Source organism: Diorhabda carinulata, chromosome 6, assembly GCF_026250575.1.
Source record: "Diorhabda carinulata isolate Delta chromosome 6, icDioCari1.1, whole genome shotgun sequence".
Classification (NCBI taxonomy): Eukaryota; Metazoa; Arthropoda; class Insecta; order Coleoptera; family Chrysomelidae; genus Diorhabda; species Diorhabda carinulata.
In genome coordinates, this window is record NC_079465.1 from 18683888 (window position 1) to 18703878 (window position 19991).

General features: G+C 33.4%; 2 protein-coding genes across 10 annotated transcripts in view; one reads left to right on the forward strand and one right to left on the reverse strand.

Moving 5' to 3' along the window:
• LOC130895003 (uncharacterized) overlaps positions 1-3011 on the forward strand; it is a 39299-nt gene extending 36288 nt beyond the window's left edge. For 3 of the 5 annotated variants that reach the window (XM_057802092.1, XM_057802096.1, XM_057802093.1), the window contains one exon: positions 2841-3011. In XM_057802092.1, coding sequence (XP_057658075.1) covers positions 2841-2980 — 140 coding nt within the window. In that variant the 3' untranslated portion in view covers positions 2981-3011. The remainder of the gene's footprint in view (positions 1-2840) is intronic. The other 2 variants (XR_009059417.1, XM_057802095.1) reach the window with 2 other exon arrangements.
• A 4535-nt stretch (positions 3012-7546) lies between these two features.
• LOC130894953 (uncharacterized) overlaps positions 7547-19991 on the reverse strand; it is a 59029-nt gene continuing 46584 nt past the window's right edge. For 2 of the 5 annotated variants that reach the window (XM_057802019.1, XM_057802020.1), the window contains exons 10-13: positions 18315-18435; positions 17054-17233; positions 16004-16994; positions 12449-13090 (exon numbers count right to left, since the gene is read on the reverse strand). In XM_057802019.1, coding sequence (XP_057658002.1) covers positions 12812-13090; positions 16004-16994; positions 17054-17233; positions 18315-18435 — 1571 coding nt within the window. In that variant the 3' untranslated portion in view covers positions 12449-12811. Of the gene's footprint in view, positions 7857-12448; positions 13091-16003; positions 16995-17053; positions 17234-18314; positions 18436-19991 lie in introns of those variants that run through there. The other 3 variants (XM_057802018.1, XM_057802017.1, XM_057802021.1) reach the window with 3 other exon arrangements.

Genomic DNA, 19991 nt, shown 5'->3' on the forward strand with positions numbered 1-19991 from the left:
TCATCACCCGAAATAAAATAAAAACCAAAACAATGGACTGAAAACAAATATGCGGCTCCAAAGAAGGCAAAGACCGTTTTATCAGCAGGCAAGGTCATGGTGTCGGTTTTTTGGGATGCGCGTGGAATAATTTGGATTGACTATCTTGAAAAAAGAAAAATTTTCAACGGCGGGTATATGGCTAAAAAGAAAGTGTTGTGTTTCATCATGACAATGTACCAGTTCCTACATTGGTTATTGCAATAGCCAAAATTGATGAATTCAATTATGAATTGCCACCTCATGCAACTTATTCGTTAGATTTGGCCCCCTCGGATTAATTTCTATTCCGAGATTTGAAAAAATGGTTCGGTGATCAAATATTTTTCAACAATGAACTTATTGAATATAATTGGGAAAATTGTGTGGAGCTAAAAGGAGATTACGTTGAAAAATTTTTGTGTTTTCTTTGTTGGATCAGTTTCTTCTGGCACCATCCTCGTATCTTTATTATTTTCTTTTACCTGTTGCGATTCGCGATAAAAAGTGGGTGCCACTAAAATTGTTTTACTAAAATGATCATTCAAAAATAACTTGTACTACCTTCCGTTTAGTTATATCGTGAAAATGATTGCTTTTGGATTGCAAAGATACAATAGAAAAAATAAATGTTGTAGAATGTCTGGTATGTAGAAGATACAATAGAAAAAATGAGTGTTGTAGAATGTCTGGTATGTAGAAGATACAATAGAAAAAATGAGTGTTGTAAAATGTTCTGATGTTCCAATTTACAATTAGAAACATTTTCCACATGTAATTTGTACCAGTAATTCCATTCAAAATGTATTAGAAGATGATAACGGAAAGGATGTTGGAGGTAAATATATTTCTAGTAAATTGGATGAGATATCTCTTCAAAAAATGATTCATATTTAATTATTTGAGTTGATCTATCTTGTTTCACTTTCTTTTTTGCATTTACTATTCTACATGTATACGAGTATAGATTTATAAGAAGATACAGGAATTCAATCTAATGAAAGAATGGAAAATTCCGTCTATACTCAGTTTATTGACCAATAATGAGTTTTTACTTCCAAAACTTCGAAAAGGAGAAAATAAAAAACACGATTTTATTTTTTTTCTTGACCTATATCAAAACATTCACGTGATTTTTTGTGTACCACATCTTCCAGTGGTATTTTTGCTATAATCATCAAAGTATAGAAAAGGAAGATATTGATGGTAAAGTTCACTTCAATCTATTGTTTTTTGCTCATATCTTTCGCTGGTAAACTATTTTCACTTTCCTATTGTTATAATTTGATTGTTTTTTCTAGTTCATTTTGAAACTTCCTATCAACATCTGCTATTTATTATCATTTTCAATTAAGTAGAAATAAAAATAAATTTTTAAAATTGAATTACTTATCTCTTTATCGAAATTAGTGAGTTTGGTGACAATTCCTTTAATGGAGTCCTCACTTTAATATTCGTTGAAAACTAAACCGAAGGCAAAATATTTCAAGTTCAATCCTCCAAACCATTTCTTAAAATGTTTCTCTTCACCCCAATTTCTTTAAAGTTTTCCTTGTTTTTATCCACAGCTTATTTATTATTCATATATCATTTCTTTCGCTGTCTTTATCTTTCTTTCTTCTCTTTTGGTTTAATGGAGATCCCAGTTTCAATTATACAGATCAGTTACCGGAAATACCTGGGTGATTGTCACGTGGGTAATAAATTGTTTGATCAACGGTGTAAGTCTTCATTGATATTTTTTTCAACCCCTCCCCCGATTTCTGATAAATAAAAGGTGTTGTATAATTCCTAGTTCACCCTCTGACGTTCTGATGTGATTTTTTCTTGCGCACATAACTTGGTGGATTTGACTCGTCTTGATAGCCATACACAGTTGATTCACCATATTATTTCGGGGTCTTATAGTATATTATTCACGAGTGTATAATGTAGGTTTTAATTTACGAGGTTAAGTAAGTAATAGCTAAGAGAGGTAGCGAGTGGCATAAATCACCGACATAATCCACGACTACTGAATATTTTTGTTGGAAAATCTTTTTACATTATTAAAAACACTATTAACTTGTTCGAACAAATATTTCATCACCGTATTTATTTATAGTTATTGATAATCTCTTTTGCCAATTCAAAATTCATTTGCCACTTTCCTCGACTTTTCTGGCAATAAATTTAACGAGATAACTTCAGCGGCTTATGTAATTTCTGATGGTGTCACTTTCATTTTCAATATCCATTTTTAGTTAGCTCTAAACACACAATAATGTGGACAGGTTTGAGTCAAATCTGTATTGATTCAAAAGGTACGTTAAGGAACAGATATACCACTAACACATTCAATGTCGTTGATAGTACAGTGAAAATGCATCTTGCATTCAAACTGTAGGTCCCAGGTTCGATTCTGGTACAAGAAAATTTAATTTTCCATTTTTTTATGTGTATAGAACAAAATTGACAATGTTTAGTAGTGTTTCACATGAGAAATTCATGAAAACCGATTTTTTGTAACAAAATAATATACTATGCTTCTAAATGTTCTTGATTTGAGGTCTCTTCTGATTTAAAATTGGTTTCTTTTATAAGTTTTTTAAGACAGATGAAATTTTAAATCTGAAATCCAGAACATTTAGAAGCATTAATGCATCAAAAGGTCTAGGAAATAAGAAATTGAAGAAACAATGTAAAAAGCATCTTACAGTAGTGATTAATGGATTCATCAATCACTGCTGTGTATTATTAAGGTCGAAAAACAGACGTAGATAAACGTTATAAGCAACCTTTAGTTTATGTTATAAAATTAACGATTGCACGATTTTTTTTAGTAGAAGAGCCAATATACATAAAACAATTGAAGCAGTTGAGGTGGGGTCATCTGAAACATATACAACGGGAAGTCAAAAGATTAGAAGACTTAGAACGATTTTTAGATTCTTGTTCAATCACCACTATACCAGAATTGTAAATTATATTAATAAAGATTGGATGTAAAAAGATATTTGAGTCGACTTTAAACACATTTGAATCATGAGAAAAAATGTCTTTGTCTAACTTCTCATTATATCCGAGAAAAACGCAAAATAAGGTTTTAAATGTGAGATTTTTTAAAATTTTCTAGCCTGCTTCTTTCACTTTAGCACAATATTTTTCATACGAAAATTACTAAAACTTATTTTTCATTATAGCATTATGATTTTTGTTCCTCTGGATTTATATATCATTATGCCAAGAGTTTCGAAAGAAATTGAGGCCAAAAAAATAGATATCGAAAAGAAAAAGCGAGAATTTCAGGTCGTTTAAGTCGGTTCTGACATGTGGAACTTGAACAGCTCTGAAAGAGAAATTTTTATATATGAAATGAAAATTTAATATTGATTGAATGAGAAATTTTTTCCACGACGCTGAATTTTTTGGTTTCTTATTGACATGTTGAGGTCATGGGGACGTCATCTGCGGGTTCTATTTACACTACACCAACACTATTACTCTGTTTGTGGTACGTTTTGATAACCAAATTACCGTCTTCAAAAACTGATGGTGAAAATGTAAACCACCCTGATACTATTATTAGAACAAGTTTGGATTTACGCAAACTAGAATAAGACGTGTTTCAATATCCTCCCTACAGACTTTGCTTCTTCTAATTACCATCTTTCGTGGTACATTGGTTGCTATAAGAAGTGGTTGGTTTTTGTGCAAAATAAATTAATGAAATGGTACAGGTGCTAAGTAATGTTTTTAAAAAAAAATTGCACATGCAGATGTTTGTTTACATAGGTTTTTGATAACTTTCTGACTTGCCCTCGTAAAAAGTGTAGCTCTATTCTGTCAAAGATTTGTTTGGTTAATATATTCGGGAAAATTTGGCATTAATCGTCTATTCAAAAGATTGTACAAAAATTTGTTCTTTGTAAGCTAACAGTAAATTTCGCATCCTTTTTCCTAAGATTTCTTGTACTTGAGTATTTTTTCTGAAACTCTACTGCTCCGACACTGTTCCTTTGAAAAAAAAAATAGTGATGCATATAGAGAGGTTTGTAAGAAGTGTAACAGAAGATTAACGATAAAAGAGAAGTAGAAAACATCTCTTGAGGGGTTTGACCTACAAATGTAGATTTTAGTGGAAAAAAACTTAATAGTCTGGGAAAATTGAGTATTAACCGCATACTACATGCGGAATTTCTGTGAATTTTCTGTAAAATAGAATCACAATCACAGTTGTTTATTATGTCAATTTAGTGCGAAAATTACATGAGGTAGAAATTATTCTCTTGTATCAGCATTGGCTCAGAAAAGCTTCGAATTAGTTGAACTCCTCCCTATTATTATAAGTCAATCTGTAAATTGCATAAGCCGCACAATCTATCTATATTAGAAATGCGAATACATCGGGAAGAAAATGTGTTAACTTCTAACCTTCATATTTCTCCTGGTCTCCCATCTAAATATTATATTTTAAGCATGAATTCTAAGATGTTTACTAATGCTTGTTATAATTCTAGGCTGTGTCGAATGATTGTGAATCGAGAATATCCTCTGTTCAGCAGATTTCTCACTACAACACTTCAAATTTCATTAAATTAATTGAAAGTACTCTTGAAAATAATCCAGAGAATATATCGAAAGTGTATATGTCTGTTTCATTGATTTCCAGAAGGCATTTGATAAAGTCCAAAGCGATATACGATTAATCAAAAATCTCTATTATAATCAAACGGTAGTAGTGCGTGTTGAGGACATGGAGACAGACGAAATCGAAATTCAAAAGACCGCGTTTTTTCTCCACAACTACTTAATCTATATTCTCAGTTTGTATTTCAGAAAATGCCGGAGGAAAGACATGAGAGGTTTAACATCGGAGGAACATTAATTAACAGCTTAGAGATTCGCCGATGTTATAATGGTTAAGAGCGAAGAAGATCTTCAAATTCTAGCATAGAGACTCAACCGAGAATTTGAAAGTATAAGACTCATTATAAATAGGGAAAAAACTAAATTCATGGTTATAAATAAAAACCAAAATATTAATATTCTCACACTGAATAAAGTATCTTGATTCAGTCATAAACGCTCGAATGGATCCAGACGAAGAAATCATGATCAGAATTGAAATGGCTAGAACGGCAAACAAAGTCTTTGCAAACAGAAATTTAAACCTCCACGTCAGAATAGGATTCATGGAATGGTCAGTAATGATTTTTGGAGTGGAAACTTGGACGTTGAAGGTTCAGATGACCAAAAAACCTGAAGCATTTGAGATGTGGTTCTATAGACGCATTCTGAAGATACCCTGGACTGACAGAATCACCAACGACGAAGTACTAAGACGCATTGGTCGCAAAAGAAAGCAGTCGACAATTATTAAGATAAGAAAAACATTTTGCATAGGACACATCTTACGCAACGACAAATACAGATATAAGAATCCTGGCTTCGTGACATAAGAGAATGGAAAAATCTCAGCGTCGGATAATTGTTTCATATTGCGAGAGACAAAGACGGATTCGATGAGAAAACGGCATAATAAGGAGAAGAAGAATTGAAACGAAGTACATTGGTCTCATTTTCAGATGGTTTTTGACTATAACTTCGCCGAATAGCATATAGTGGGTTGTAAACTAGCAGTAGAGATTCGGTTGCAATGGAGTCGCCACAGAAATTCATAAGGAAGCGACAACTTTTTTTTTCATTTTTAATCATTAATTATCATCGACATCGTCATGAAGTGACCAATAGCTTTGGGCAATGTACTACTGGCTGTGGTAGGGTGCTATCATCATGCCCCATAACTTTAGTTATATATCTTGAGATTCAGCTTGCCATCTTGGAAAAGGGGGTGAAAACATGTATTCACGATATCTCGGAAACTATCAATCTTACAAAAAATTTGCAGAGACATGTTTTATAGTAAATCACTTTACCTACAGTTATGTTGATATGATTTTTTGTCGTAAATCGAAAATTTAAAAAGTTATGAGCAAAAAAGTGAAAAAATTTCCTTTTTTCTATTGATTTTACAGAAAAAATTATGTCTAAACAATTTTTTAGAGGATCTCTTTACGATGGTTTTCCTCCTTATATTTTTTAAGTTAATTAAGTTAATTAATTAATTTAAAACGATGTTACAGCGCTCCAAACTTGACCGGGTTCGTCAATGCTCGGTCAAAACAACTATTAACCTCATTTCTAAGGTTTTTTTACTACAGAACTTTTAGAAATTTTAGTTGAGCTACATAGTGTGAATATTATTTTCAGTTTCATCAATAAAATTGAGAATTTCATATGTTGAAATTTTCATTTCATTTTTATTTTATTATTATTTTATATGTAAAAAACCTCTTGGAGACATTAAAGTCCGAACCGTGGAAACTAGAAGAGTTAAAACTTTGCTTGAACGAGCAAGATTCAAAAACAATTTGTGCAATGAATTATTTTTATAAAGTATTAATATTAATAATACTCCCTGATATTGATAGTCAAACAGATAATGTTTTTCGTCGTCTCAACAGTAGCAGTCATCATCTTCAGTATCAGATAATCTAGCTACTGAGTTTGATTTCTCAAACAATTGCTTTATATTTTGCGGCGACGTATTCATAGCAGTTATCTTATAAATGCTCTATAAATTATGCTCTAAAAACTTTCTTTCAATAAATTTGAAAAACATTTTAGTTTCTAAGGGCAAAACAATCTTATGTGAAACATTAATGCAACAATTCAGTGTTCTAGATACAACTAAAAAACATTAACAGTATATAAAAGTTTTATTACTCTAAATTTATAGAACTACTTTGCTAGCTGGGAATGGACTATAATAAATTCGCATTAGCTGTCTTCTATATACTTAGACATTGATAGCTCTAAAATCTAAAAGGATTTGGAAGTTCGCTAAGCATTTGTAATTTTAGCAGACCCACAAAATTTTCCGCGCGAATCGACTTCTCTTTGCGACACGTTTTAGTAATTGACCTTCATCTAATCACTGATTCTTCATGTTCGGGTTGTAAGATAAATCCATTTTTCATCTCAAGTACATACCTTTACTTATTTTGCTTGAATCTCGGTTAATTCATGAGGCACTAATCGATACCTCTCATAAATCTCAGCTAATGATTTCAAATGACCATGTATGATCCAAGGGGTCTGATAATCGATCTATTCCCTTGTAACTCAATATCCCATGCAAGTGGATGATCTGAGCGTGAACGAAGTTCAAGAGTCAAATCTTAACTATTAAAATGATTAAATCAAAGATGTGCTGTTCGCTCATTAACTGTGTTTTCTTAAATTTCACATATTTTCTTACTGGACGGCTGATTTACACTTTTGTATCAAAAAAGGTCTCGATACAACAAGAGAATATTTGAAGAAAGTGAAGCAAATGTACTTTCCACAATATTAGAAACTAGTCTTAACAAATTGCGATATGTTCAAGTTTTGGCATAGGAATTTTCACATATGAAAACAGATTATTTTCGAAAAGTCATAATGAAAAATATTCACCTAATTTTGAAGTAAAAATACGCTATAAAAATTATAAATATTATATTTACAAATAAACACTACCTGAACTACTAATCTTTTTATAAAAAATTCCCTGGTATTCTTAATACCTTTTGTTATATATTCTCTTCTACAAGGAATGGAATAAACGTCCGCTTTTTCCTGGGACTGATAATGTCGGCTATAAATTTCGGTGTCCAGTTCACTACGATAGGCAAGACATTATCCTTAGCGAATGCTTCCGCGTCGTGCAGCATCTTCCCGATGTTTTCCGGGATAACCTGAACAGTTCCTATTATCGAATCGAGAGGATTTGCAAAACTTCTAGGCGCCTGTAACTATTTCCAATATTTATTTATTAAAATAGAACGAAACTCAATTTCAACTCAGTGTAAGTTATCTGAAAAATTAGTAAATCACATATGTCCAAACCAACATGTAAAAGCACGACGTGAAGTATTAAGAAGTCCTATTACTTTTAGTTACATATTATGATCGTGAGAGGATGGAGATGCTAATGGAGATATATGATGATAAATAACATTTAGAAGGTGTGTGTATGTGGAACATTACAAAATGGGCTTAAACAAAGCGAGGATATCTAAACGATAAGCTTTTCGACTGATTTATATAAATGATTATCTAAAGAAATATTTGACATGAAATATTCATTCATTTAACAAGGTTTTTGCCTACTGATAATGAGTTGCAATATCAAGAAATATGGTGACTATTCATCAACCATAGACGTTTCACAGCTGTCTGAATTTTCTGTGTTATGCTAATGGGGTGTTACATTGTTTTGCGACAGCATTTGTGATGTTATCATGTAAAATTTGTTGGTTGTTAATGCCGCGGATACTCACGATGTTCTTTCTTGTTCAGTATCTCAAAGACCTCAACCACACGACGGAAAACATGCAATTTCTACAGTGCCTTTGAACCTCTAAATCACCATAGTGATCTTGTGCAGTTTTTCGGAATTGAAGGCGGTTTGGTTTATTCTAATAACTGAATTAAACGACTTATTTAGAGGCATACATATAATATATCGAAAGCACATGCAGAACTTCTTGGCTCACGCCTCATGCAAAAACAAAAGACACAAAGTTCAAAATGTCCAAAACCACCACAGTGATCTTGTGCAGTTCTCAGTGTTTATTGTGATTTGGTTTATTGTAATAACATCGATGACTTTTTGAATATTTCGGTATAATTATACAAACTTGGTGATTATTCCAAGATACAACAAAAAGTAAACCAAAAGCAGTACTATTTGACAAGAGTAATACATATTATTGGAAGACTTACGTAGATTTCAAAATTATCACTTTTTGGGCATGCAACAATCTCGTACGATAGCTACGTACAAATCTCTATATTCCAATCCTGACTGTAGACTAGAGCTACTATTAATGACCTCTAAGATTTCCTTGGTATAGAACGATCACTCTAATAAAAGATAGTCTTTCTGATCGCCCTGTTTCGTTCGAAAAAAGTACATCTAGATAGGAGCTCTGTGTTCTAAACCTCACTGTAAACGAGCTATGTATCCGGGATCTTTTAATGACTGCCAAGATCTATTTGGTATAGGGCGACACACTAAATCGATATGAACTACTTAGAAAGTACAATTTCTTCATGGGAATTTTCCAAGCAAATTCATTCCACTAACTTCTCTTATCCTACACATTCTCCAGGCATTTACATGGTTATCAAACAATCGATAGATAAAACTAGAATCTTCAAATATCAATATGATGTTTGGAACGGAAGGAATGAACATTCAAATAGTAGTATCAGCAATATGTATTTCTTGAATAAATAAGTTGGTTACAAGCTCGGTAATGTTTTGGAATATATTACTCTTGAATCAAAACGCAACACCGCTGGCTTTTTCAATTTTTGCCACGCCAGTAACTTACTAAATGTCGAGTAGTTATCATACGCATTTGTTATTTGTTTTTCAATCACGGCTTCGACGTTAAAGAAAAGAAAACAAGCAGTCTTGACTATTTCTGAGAAATGAGAGACTTTGGGTCAACTCAAGGAAAATTAGATACGATCTTATGTTATGAAAACTGAGAAGGGTCCAAGTGCTTGAAAGACATTAAAAACGTCCGAAAATCCTCAAGTAGAGGGTACATTGTTTACATGATTCATAGAACAGCGACAAAAAAAGGCTTAGGCGAGGAAAACTTTCTGTCATTAAAGGTTGCTTGGAAAAATTTAAAGAGAGACACGGAATACGTCAACTCAAAATAACCGACGAGAAGTTGTCAAGCAATGAAGACGCCATAAAACCATTCCAAGACAAATTCATAGATCTTGAAAAAATTCTGTGGGCCCTGTAGTAATTGGAAAATGTTCATTTTTATAATTTCTTTTATATTCTCTTCAGTATCATAACCAAATTGAAAGTCAAAATTGATATGTATACATGGCAACGTGATAAATTGGAAAGAGCCCATGAGATCTTTTTTCAGTATAATATTGTACTGATTGGTTTTCTTTAATCAGATGACTTCAAATTAATTGATTTCTACTGGAGCAAAAAATTTTTAAAGTAATCATAATACATCGTAATAGTACCAAACATGATTAACATTTCCATGGCAATGGTATATTCATTATCGGCATTGTTTTATTTCCTGTAAACTTGATTCTTGCTAGCTTTAAAATAAGTAAGAAAATCCAGATATTCCTAAGAACATATTAGATCCAGCAGCACAAGCCAACTTTTTATGAAATGGCGATATCTCAAAAAAAATTAAAACTATAAGTGATGATATTCTTCTTTATTTGGTCCAAAAACACAATAATATGAAATCTTCCATGATATGGAGTCGGTTCTCTTTTTATTAATCAGTGGAGATTTATATAACGAATTATACTGTATATATATTATCCAATACACAAAGCAATAAATCAACATTTGATCGAAAATATACTGCTGCGTGTGATCTTCAGTTCTCTCCCAGCTGTTCAGATAAATAATGAAATAAAAGACTTGGACATAAAAATATCAGACAAATGGATGAAACTTGAACGCTAAAACCGAATTCAACGCGTGAAAAAGTAAAAAATTGATGCAAGAACAGCTTCAGAAATTCCATCTAAATGATATATTAGTATGAATGGCGGTTATTGATCCCATCATAACCATATGCGACACCTTATGATTAATATGGAGGAGTTAGTATTAATACTGATATAGTTGTTAAAAACAGTATCACGTGTCTTGTTTCTATTGCTCATTCTAATATTCAAAATCAATGAGAACAATTCAGGATACGAGGTCTGAAGATTAAGTAATCAGTTTTTTTGTCGCCTTTGGGATAACCTTGAATGAAACTAATTTTAATGTTGCATGAAATCTCGAGCAGAGCATGGCTATAAAATTAAAAATGTTTCTGATGATTTTTCGAGTTGAACACAAATATTTCTTGGGTATAAAATGTTCAAGCTAAGCCGTGAAATAAGAGATGCATAATGACATGAAGATACAGTGTGTACACGTCCTAATTTACCAGGATCGTTGGTTCAAATATAGCAGGCGTTCTACCCCCTACTATTGCGTGTGAAATATAAAGCAATTTTCAGCTTCCAGAAGAATTTTAGTGTCACACCCTCGCAAAATATATGATCCTGTGAATTCCTCCTCTTCCCTTCATGCTGCTTGTGAAGTATAAAGCAGTCTTCAGCTCCAAAAAGCATTCTAGTGATAAATCTTCACCAGATCTATCGTCCTGCTACTTCGTTCTCTTTAACTACTATTGCTTTTGAAGTATAAAGCAGTGTATAGCTTCCAGAAGGTTTCCAATGCTACAATGCCTTAGAATCTATGCGACTTCTTACTCTTCTCCTCTAATAGAAAATCGTCTTCTTCTTCTTATTTTAAGACTATATCTTGTGTTTTCAAAGAGGCAGCCTAAGTTGTGACTCCGAGGACCAGCTCTCATACCAGCGCTTTGGTGGTCTTCCAGGCGGTCTACTTGTATTGGGTCTCTCTTCCTTTGCGATTTTCGCCAGTCGATCGTCGTCCATTCTATTGACATGATCTCTCCATGCTCTTCTTCTAGTTCTGGCCCATCTCACTATATCCGGAACGTCATACATTCTTCTAATTTCATTGGTCCTTATTCTGTCTCTTAGTGTTTTCCCTGTGATTGAGCGTAATGTCTTCATCTCGGTCGTTCTAAGAATCCGCTTAGTAGTTGCAGTCTCCGCCCTCGTTTCTATGGCGTATGTCATTACTGGTCTGACACAAGTTTTATATATCCGTGTTTTGCTTTCGATACTTAAAAATTTATTCCTCCATATCACGGTTCGAAGGAATCTCGATATCCTAGATGCTGCTGTTGTTTGCGTTTTGACTTCTTGTTTCAAGTTCCTATTGCTCGTGATGTTAACCCCTAAATATTTAAAAGACATAACCTGCTCTACACTTTTATTATAGATTGATAGTTTGCATCTTCTTGGTTCTCTCGCTATTGTCAAGGATTGTGTCTTTTGTGTCGATATGATCATATTGAATTTTCCTGCAACTGTTTCAAATCTGTGTAGCAGTTTTTGCAGATTATCCTCATCTTCGGATATCACAACCGCGTCATCAGCGTAGCAAACTATCTTAAACTCATGTTTTCCCATTCTATATCCTCTGCCTGCCGTTTTGACTTCTTTTATGATTTCGTCCATTATAATGTTGAAGAGTATTGGGCTGAGACTATCTCCTTGTCTGATCCCTGTTGATACTGGCATTTTACTGGAGAGTTCGTTGTTTACTCTTACATATGTGCTAATTCCGTTGTTCATGTCCCGAATGATGTCTATTGTCCTTTGGTTTACGCCTCGTTCTTTTAGTAGTAGAAAAATCGTAATGGAACGTATTTTCCGTCGATTGAGAATATCTAAACAACTGCGACGAGGATGCTGTTTGAGGTAGCAATCAAAGATTTTCATAATTGTTACCACGCAGTCTGTAAAAAACTTTTCGTTACGGAAAAATTTCATAGTAAATAATTTATACGGTATTACTCAATTTTCAGACTTTGTACAGGTGAAAGATTAATCTTAGGATGATGAATTAATGGTTATTCAAAAAATTATGTTATGATCTTAAAGTTTTTCCTAGTTCATATTTGATGTATTAATAGCCTCATCAGCACGATTTATTATTTATTTCTTATTTATAACAAATAAATATGGAATTCCCTATTTAAAATGACAATTACATTGCCTATGTTCTATTTTTCAAAAATACGATTTAACCAAAAAAAGTTCAGGTAAATAATCAATGGTTCAAAGGTATGTACTTAATTTGTTTCTCATTTTTATCAAAAACTGGTAAATCAATGAAAATGGCATCAGAATCAAGTTTAGTAGAAGCTAAAGCATTTTCGGTACTGCTACTAACATTATGATCGTCCCTAGCTTTCTCAGAACTACGGGTAGTTTTCCCTTGTTCATACCAGCTGATTTCTTCTTTCGTATGACGTGATTCTTCTACAGCCGGTTCATCCTCATTCTGCTTCTGTAGGGATTTTATCAGTTTTGTTTGTTCTCCAAGCACCTGTGAAAACAATTTGAAATATATAACTGTAGTAGGCGATCTATTAAAACAAACTGGTCATTCGCAGTTTTTCATCGAAACTATCAGAAATCTATTGTTCTTAATAGAAATAATGGGAATTTCCGTAATAATTTTGGATAAAAGTGGAATTTTGAAACAACGAAAGTATGTCCCGTCGGTTTACGAAAAGTCCCGCTTTGTTGCCAGTTATACGGAAATTTGAATTACTCAAATTTTATATAATATGTGAAAACTGTTACATAATCCCGCACACACACACTACAATGTTACTACAGTCTTACTACAAACCCTTTTGCCATGGGATAAGATCCAAAGCAGTCTCTTTGCGTTTGATGCCAACCAGATCAAACAGATTTTTTTAAATGAAAATGAAGAAACAAAACTGTTTGATCAATAGCAGTGCGTAAAACAAATAGTATCAGAAAATATATGAGTGGAATGGAGTTGATAAAAACAAGATAAAAACTGCAATTGAAGAAACAGGATTTATCCAAGCTGAGTAAAAAAGACAATTCCTCAAGGACGTTGAATTTGCGATGTGTCTACCAGGAACAAGTGCTCCAGTTGGTCATCTGAAAAATCTCGTCTACAGATCGAATCAGTGTGTTCCATGTTGATAGCCCGAGTGAATTTCGATCATTCTTATGACGAATTTTACGAAATGTTCATAGAAAATAAAAGTGTATTGAACAAAATAAGCAGTTCCCAGAAGTACTTTACTCAGTTAAGTTGTTGGAGAAATCTCGGAAATATATTCAAGATGATAACTCTAAAAAAACATGAAAAGAAATAGTGAAAGAAACATTTAACATTACAAATTAAAATCCCTCAAGAAACCTCTTGTTATTATAGAATTTGAGTTTTATATAATAAGTGTGAACTGTTATTTGGTAACTTATTGGAGCTCACAAACTACAATGAGTCTTATTACAAACCATTCCGCCACAGGATGATATAGAAAGCAGTCTCTTTGCGTTTGATGCCAACCAGATCAAACAGATTCGTGAAAATGAAAATGAAGAAACAAATATATATTAGATCTTGTACTAAAAAGGAAATGAGTGCATTTGTAAGTGTCAGTCCTAGAGAAGAATACTTATTTGGTGTTCAGGATTATTTGCTGACAATTACCAACAAGTACAGAAGCTGAAAAGCCCTTTTGGCAGCAGGCTATATTTGCAGTTCTGCTAGAATTTGACTAGCAGATGATACGATTGAAAGCATTGATATATTAACCCACACAATAGAAGGACACGAGGAAGGTCCTCAAGGAACTGGAAGGAAGGAATTGAGCAAAATAAGAAAGACGGAGCTATCCAGGAAAAGAGTGGATAGATAGAATGATATGGCGTATGCGTGATGCAGCAAAAACAATCAGTTTGAACAAAGAGATTTTGGTAATGATCCTAATTTAAGCAAGCTGCATGAGACGATGGTCACGACGGCTCCTACAAACCGAGCTGCCGTTGCTCTGAAGCAACGAATTCAAATTATTAAACAATTTTACCCAATCAAAAGTTGAAATAAATCAAATAAATGTACTAATTATCACATATTTAAATTTTTTTCGGTGATTAATCGTCGTCCATTTGGATGCAGGATATTTCAAAGATGGGGAAGTGGAAGTGAAACATTCTGACTTCCTGTCTAATTTGTTCCACAATTGGTTTTAGGTCGATCGACTGTAGCACAGCTCAAGATCGTTGTCATGCTTGAAGATAAACTTTCCTTCAAAACATTTCCAAACCATGACCGAGCCTCCGCTGTACTTCACAGTCGGCATTACGCATGGATCTTACATACGTTTTTTCTTTGACCTTCTCTTCGACCTAAAAACCTCAACTCTAATGCGTTCAATTTTTATGTTCTTTGGTCCACTGTAACCTCTTAATTACTGTAGAAGTACTCAAAAGTAGATCCCTAAATTCGTTAATGTGAGCTGCTATCGCTGGACCCGTGAGACGATCAAATTTACTGATCGATACAAGGCGAGGTTGTGGTTTTTCGAGGTCGCCCTGAACGTTTTCTATCGCCAAAGCTCCTGATGAATGCATATTTCTTCACGTTGTAGTCCTCGGCACGTCCAGGTGCTTTTAATTTGGCAGCAATGGTTACTTTTGCCCAGACTATGAAGACTTCCGATTGATGCACGAGTTTCAAACAATAGTTCCTTGGTTTTACCCATTTTTAATTTTGAATTTGCGAGAACGAAAACAATTCGTATGCGAAACGCACAAAAAGATATCTTGGCCCAAAAAGTGTAAATCAAAGGACATTCTTGATTCTCACAGGGCTAGCTGGGACTAAACTATAATCATAACCACTGAAGAAATACTGCTACTGGCAAGTTTCGACAAACTAGAAACATTCGCTCGTATAAAGTAAACAAATAACGGAGACTATTATTTTTAGTTAGGCTAGATTTCCATGATGATTACGTACGCCATAGAAACAACAATCCTTAATAAAAAGGTAGAGGAGGATTTGAAGATGATCGATAGAATAGAAATGAAACAAATATTAAAGGAGAGGTAGAAAAATGATTGAAGAAAATCTCACCTACTGGTAAGGAAGACAGCACAATGGATACCTCAATGGCAGAGTCAGACTAAGAAATATCTGGATACACTGAATTGAAGAAGATACGAGAATCCTAAAAATAGTAGACTAGAAATCGAAATGCAGAAACAGAAAGAAAACTAACAAAAAACTATAACAAAGGTGAAGTAAATGCCAATAAAAGAATTTGTAAGCGCACAAAGCGTTAGCCATAATCGAAGAGATTAAACGGCATGATGATGAAAACACCGTTTCGACTTCGCTTGGCAATGTGAAAGAGAAATTTAAAGTTGATATAGTATAAATACAAAGTTGATTTATTGAAATACTCACATCTTCAGATTCTCCTTTTTTTCTAATTTTCTGGATATTTGTAACTGGTGTTGTAATTTCCGCAGTACTACTAAAAATACGTTCAGTCGATGGTGGAGGATTGAATTCTTCGTTATTCTTATTTCTGTTTCCGGTTGATAATAGAGCTGAGTTAAGTATAACTTTATTTGTAGGTTCTTCGTATTGCAAAGGTACATAAATTTGACTACTACTTCTTTCTGGAGCTATAATATCACTTATAAATCTTGGAGTATACGTACTGACGAGTGGTAATATTGTTTCTCTGGCATATTTTTCTGCTTGTTCAAACATTTTCGCTAGCCTTTGTGGTAAAAATTGCACAGTATTCGCAATTGATTCTAACGGGTTCTCAGATGGTTCTTCTAATTGATCTGGTTCTTTATCAACTTTTGTAGAAAGTTTATTTACAGGTTTTTTTGTTGTCGTTTGTTTTTCTATAATTTCAATTTCTTTTGATTTTTTACCAGAATTTTTGTCTGTTGTAGGTCCTAAAAGAGGTTCGGTGATTTCAATTTCTTTATTTGGATCATGCGATCTGGCATTTTTCGTTGAATGCGTTTTTAATATTGGTTCAACGATTTCTTTTTGTGTGTTATTTTCAGTTGAGGAACCAGATTTTACTAATCTAGTATTAAAAGCTCTACTAGATTCTGCTTCATCTAGTATATAATTATCTTTATCATTAGACCAAGGTATATTGAAGAAATCCATTGCATTTTTGAAAGATATTCGTTCTTTTTCGGACTTTGTGATATTACTGTCTTCCAAACCAAACTTAACAACTTGCGTGGGAACAAAATTCAACTTTTTGTTTATTGGTAAAATTTTATTTTCATCTCCTTGAGAATTAATCCTATCGTCTGCCTGAATATCAAATTTATTCATAGACAAATTACATTCGCCTGGATATAAAGGCAATAGCACAGGTTTCCCTGATTCAAGAATAAGATTTTTTTTACATACTGATGATCTGAAATTTTGAAATTACAATTCTATTGATGTACAATTTAAATTAACGAAAAAACTTACGTTTTTCCAAAACTATCCATTAGAATAACTTTGTCAATTCTCCATTGCGTGAGTCCTGAAGATAACCATCCACTATATGCTGTATAAAGTAGTTCAATTTGAATAGGTTGTGATAATATGGGATGAGGTACTAATATCCTAGAAATTGATTCTCCAAGTCGCATTTCCTCATCATCTTTTCTAGTAAAAGCATACGAAAAAAAATTGGAATTTGAAAACGTGTATGGGTTGATTAATACCTTAGTCTAAGAGATATCAAATATCTTTTCAAAAAAGGGAAATTTATGATCTATAACATCTACAAGGCAATAACTAGACGACTCTCTACGTAAACATAACTGCCAAGTTACCAAGAGTGGCCAACTCGCGATGGTAACACGAAGTCTTCAGGTAGCTATGGACAAAATCGACGACTAGCGTACAACGTAGAAAATCGGCAACAACGCGGAAAAGACCCATTCTCAATTTTTCCACCACTACAAGATCAAGAACAACCAACTGGGGGAGCTGACAAACTAAGCCAGAGAAGATGAAAGACATCTAATGCCGAGAAAATCGGCACAGAAACCAATTAGAAGGTGAAAACAAACCAGTAGAGATCTTGCAAATCTGAGTATGGGGAGAATCTCGAGCAGAGACAGCAGGATACTGAAGAATACTTAAAGCAGGCGCATTTTTTGATAAAATGGTCAAAAACTGCTAACCAAATATTGCTTGAGTAAAAAGCTGTGGTTCATTGCGTCTTCCTTGAGAAAATTCATCCTCTGATAAATGGATCTCACTGTCAGATTTGGTGTTGCGGGTGTCTGATTATTTAGTATGAATCCTCACGATATAAGTTTTCGATTTGTGAGTTAACCAGACGTGATAGAACAAAACGAATTGCATTATTGAAATCAGTGTGAAAACTGCTGAAAAAAGATTTATTTTCATTTCCGATTTCGTATAAGATGACTGTACTATACGTTTAAGAACATTTCAACGAAATTCGGTCATTACCTCACAACTTTCATTCAAAATTTTCTATTTCTACAGACAATAATGACGATGATGAAAGTGTTGGGTAATTTATAATGAATAGTTCTCTGTAATTTTCCCTTGTAAAAGACTAAATTAAACAGCATGTGGCTCTGCATAATAGCAAGTGTATAGGAATGATAAATTGTGACACACCTAGCATCTGACGTTGAAATGACATGAAAACACTTTTCAAAAGAAAGAATTATTAGATAGTAACGTTTTTGAATATATAAGTACTCACTTTGTCATTGTAAAAGTTTCGTTCAAACTTGTTTCTCCAACTAAAGTAATTTGTAATTTTCCGTAACTTTTTATTAGAACAGGACTCGAGCTCGATTCAATTTTTACGTGATATTGATGAGCTGAAGATGGAAAAAAAATGTCATTAGTTGAATCTTACTAAGTTTCTGTTGAACTCAATATAAAATTTGATTAAATTCCAATCGAATCTTACTGTAACTTGATTTCTTCCAATTAAAATAAGTCACTTGTTGCTTTTTTTGCAATTAAAGAATACTAGAAGTAGAACGTGCTTATTTATGTATTGAGCACAAACATTTACTACCGATGTATTTTCATTTGGACGAAATATGTAATGAAGCCTTCTACTGCGATTAAGATACGCTACTTTCAAATACAAGGTGACACAAAAAACAATTTTAAGAAAAAATAGTTTATTAAGAAAATTTTGGTTATATATTGTTTCTTAAAAGTCCAAATGCAAACCGTTGCGCTCACGGCATTCATTTGATCCAGATGATAGCTCGGGAGGTATTCTTCGTGATGGCTCCCATTCCATGACGGATATTGTTTGTTAGTTTAAACTTTAGATTTACATAGCCCCACGGGAAAAAGTCTACAGGTATTAAATCAGCACTGAGTGGAGGCCAACTTATGTCACCTCTTCTAAAGAACAATTAACAAGGAGAACTTTCACGAACTCGTAGCAGAGATCTATTGGATCATCTGGTTTAGCCTCTAATCAGCATCCTGAAACGTCAATTCTGGCACGAACTGAATTTTCTATGGGTAATGGTCAAGCCACACTCACTCATCGCATACAGACCGAGTAGAACTGTACACGTTTTCGACCGTTTTAGAAGACCTTGGATGCCTCAATCTTCTCGACCAATTTTCTACGGGCTACAGAAGGAATTATCGCTTTTAGTAAACTTTGGCACGCACAACGCACGCTCCGTATTATCTTAAATCCATCGAATACTTTGTAAGTGGATGTTGTTGAACGTTCTAAACCGATATTGACTGCAGTTACTCCAGAAATGATTAATAAAATCCATCGTTCCTTACTGAAAGGACTTCAAATAAAAAAATTGGATGAGTATGTAATATTTTTCATTTTCATTTCTCGTATTAGATAAATTAATGTTCAGATATGTTCAAACGTAATCTATTTCTTCGATATCTCACAGTAGATAAAACTTTAGTACACCATTATACCCCAGAAACAAAAATACTGTCGAAACAATGTACTTCATCTGAGGGACGTGCTCCAAAAAATCGTTTTTCCGGCCAATAAGCTCATAGACACAGTGTTTTAGGATTCCAAAGGTGTAATCTTTATTGATTATTTAGAAAAACGAAAAAGGATAACTGACCAATATTATGCTGATTTGCTGACACATTTTGATGCCGAAAACCTACTCTATATAATCTAACAATCGTTGGAATTCAAGCACCAGTGGCGGAGGGATTTGGTGTATCTACAATATTCTAATAGAAGTCGAAATATTGTTTTTTACATCATAATGAAATAATAATCCAATGAACTTCATTCCTCTCTCCTTTTCGAACTTAATTTAAGGTGATCTTCCATGTTAACTAGGTTGTAGGTGTAAATTAGAGCTATGGATACTGGAACACCAAACTCACCAAATAAAACCTAACCTAACCTCTCAAT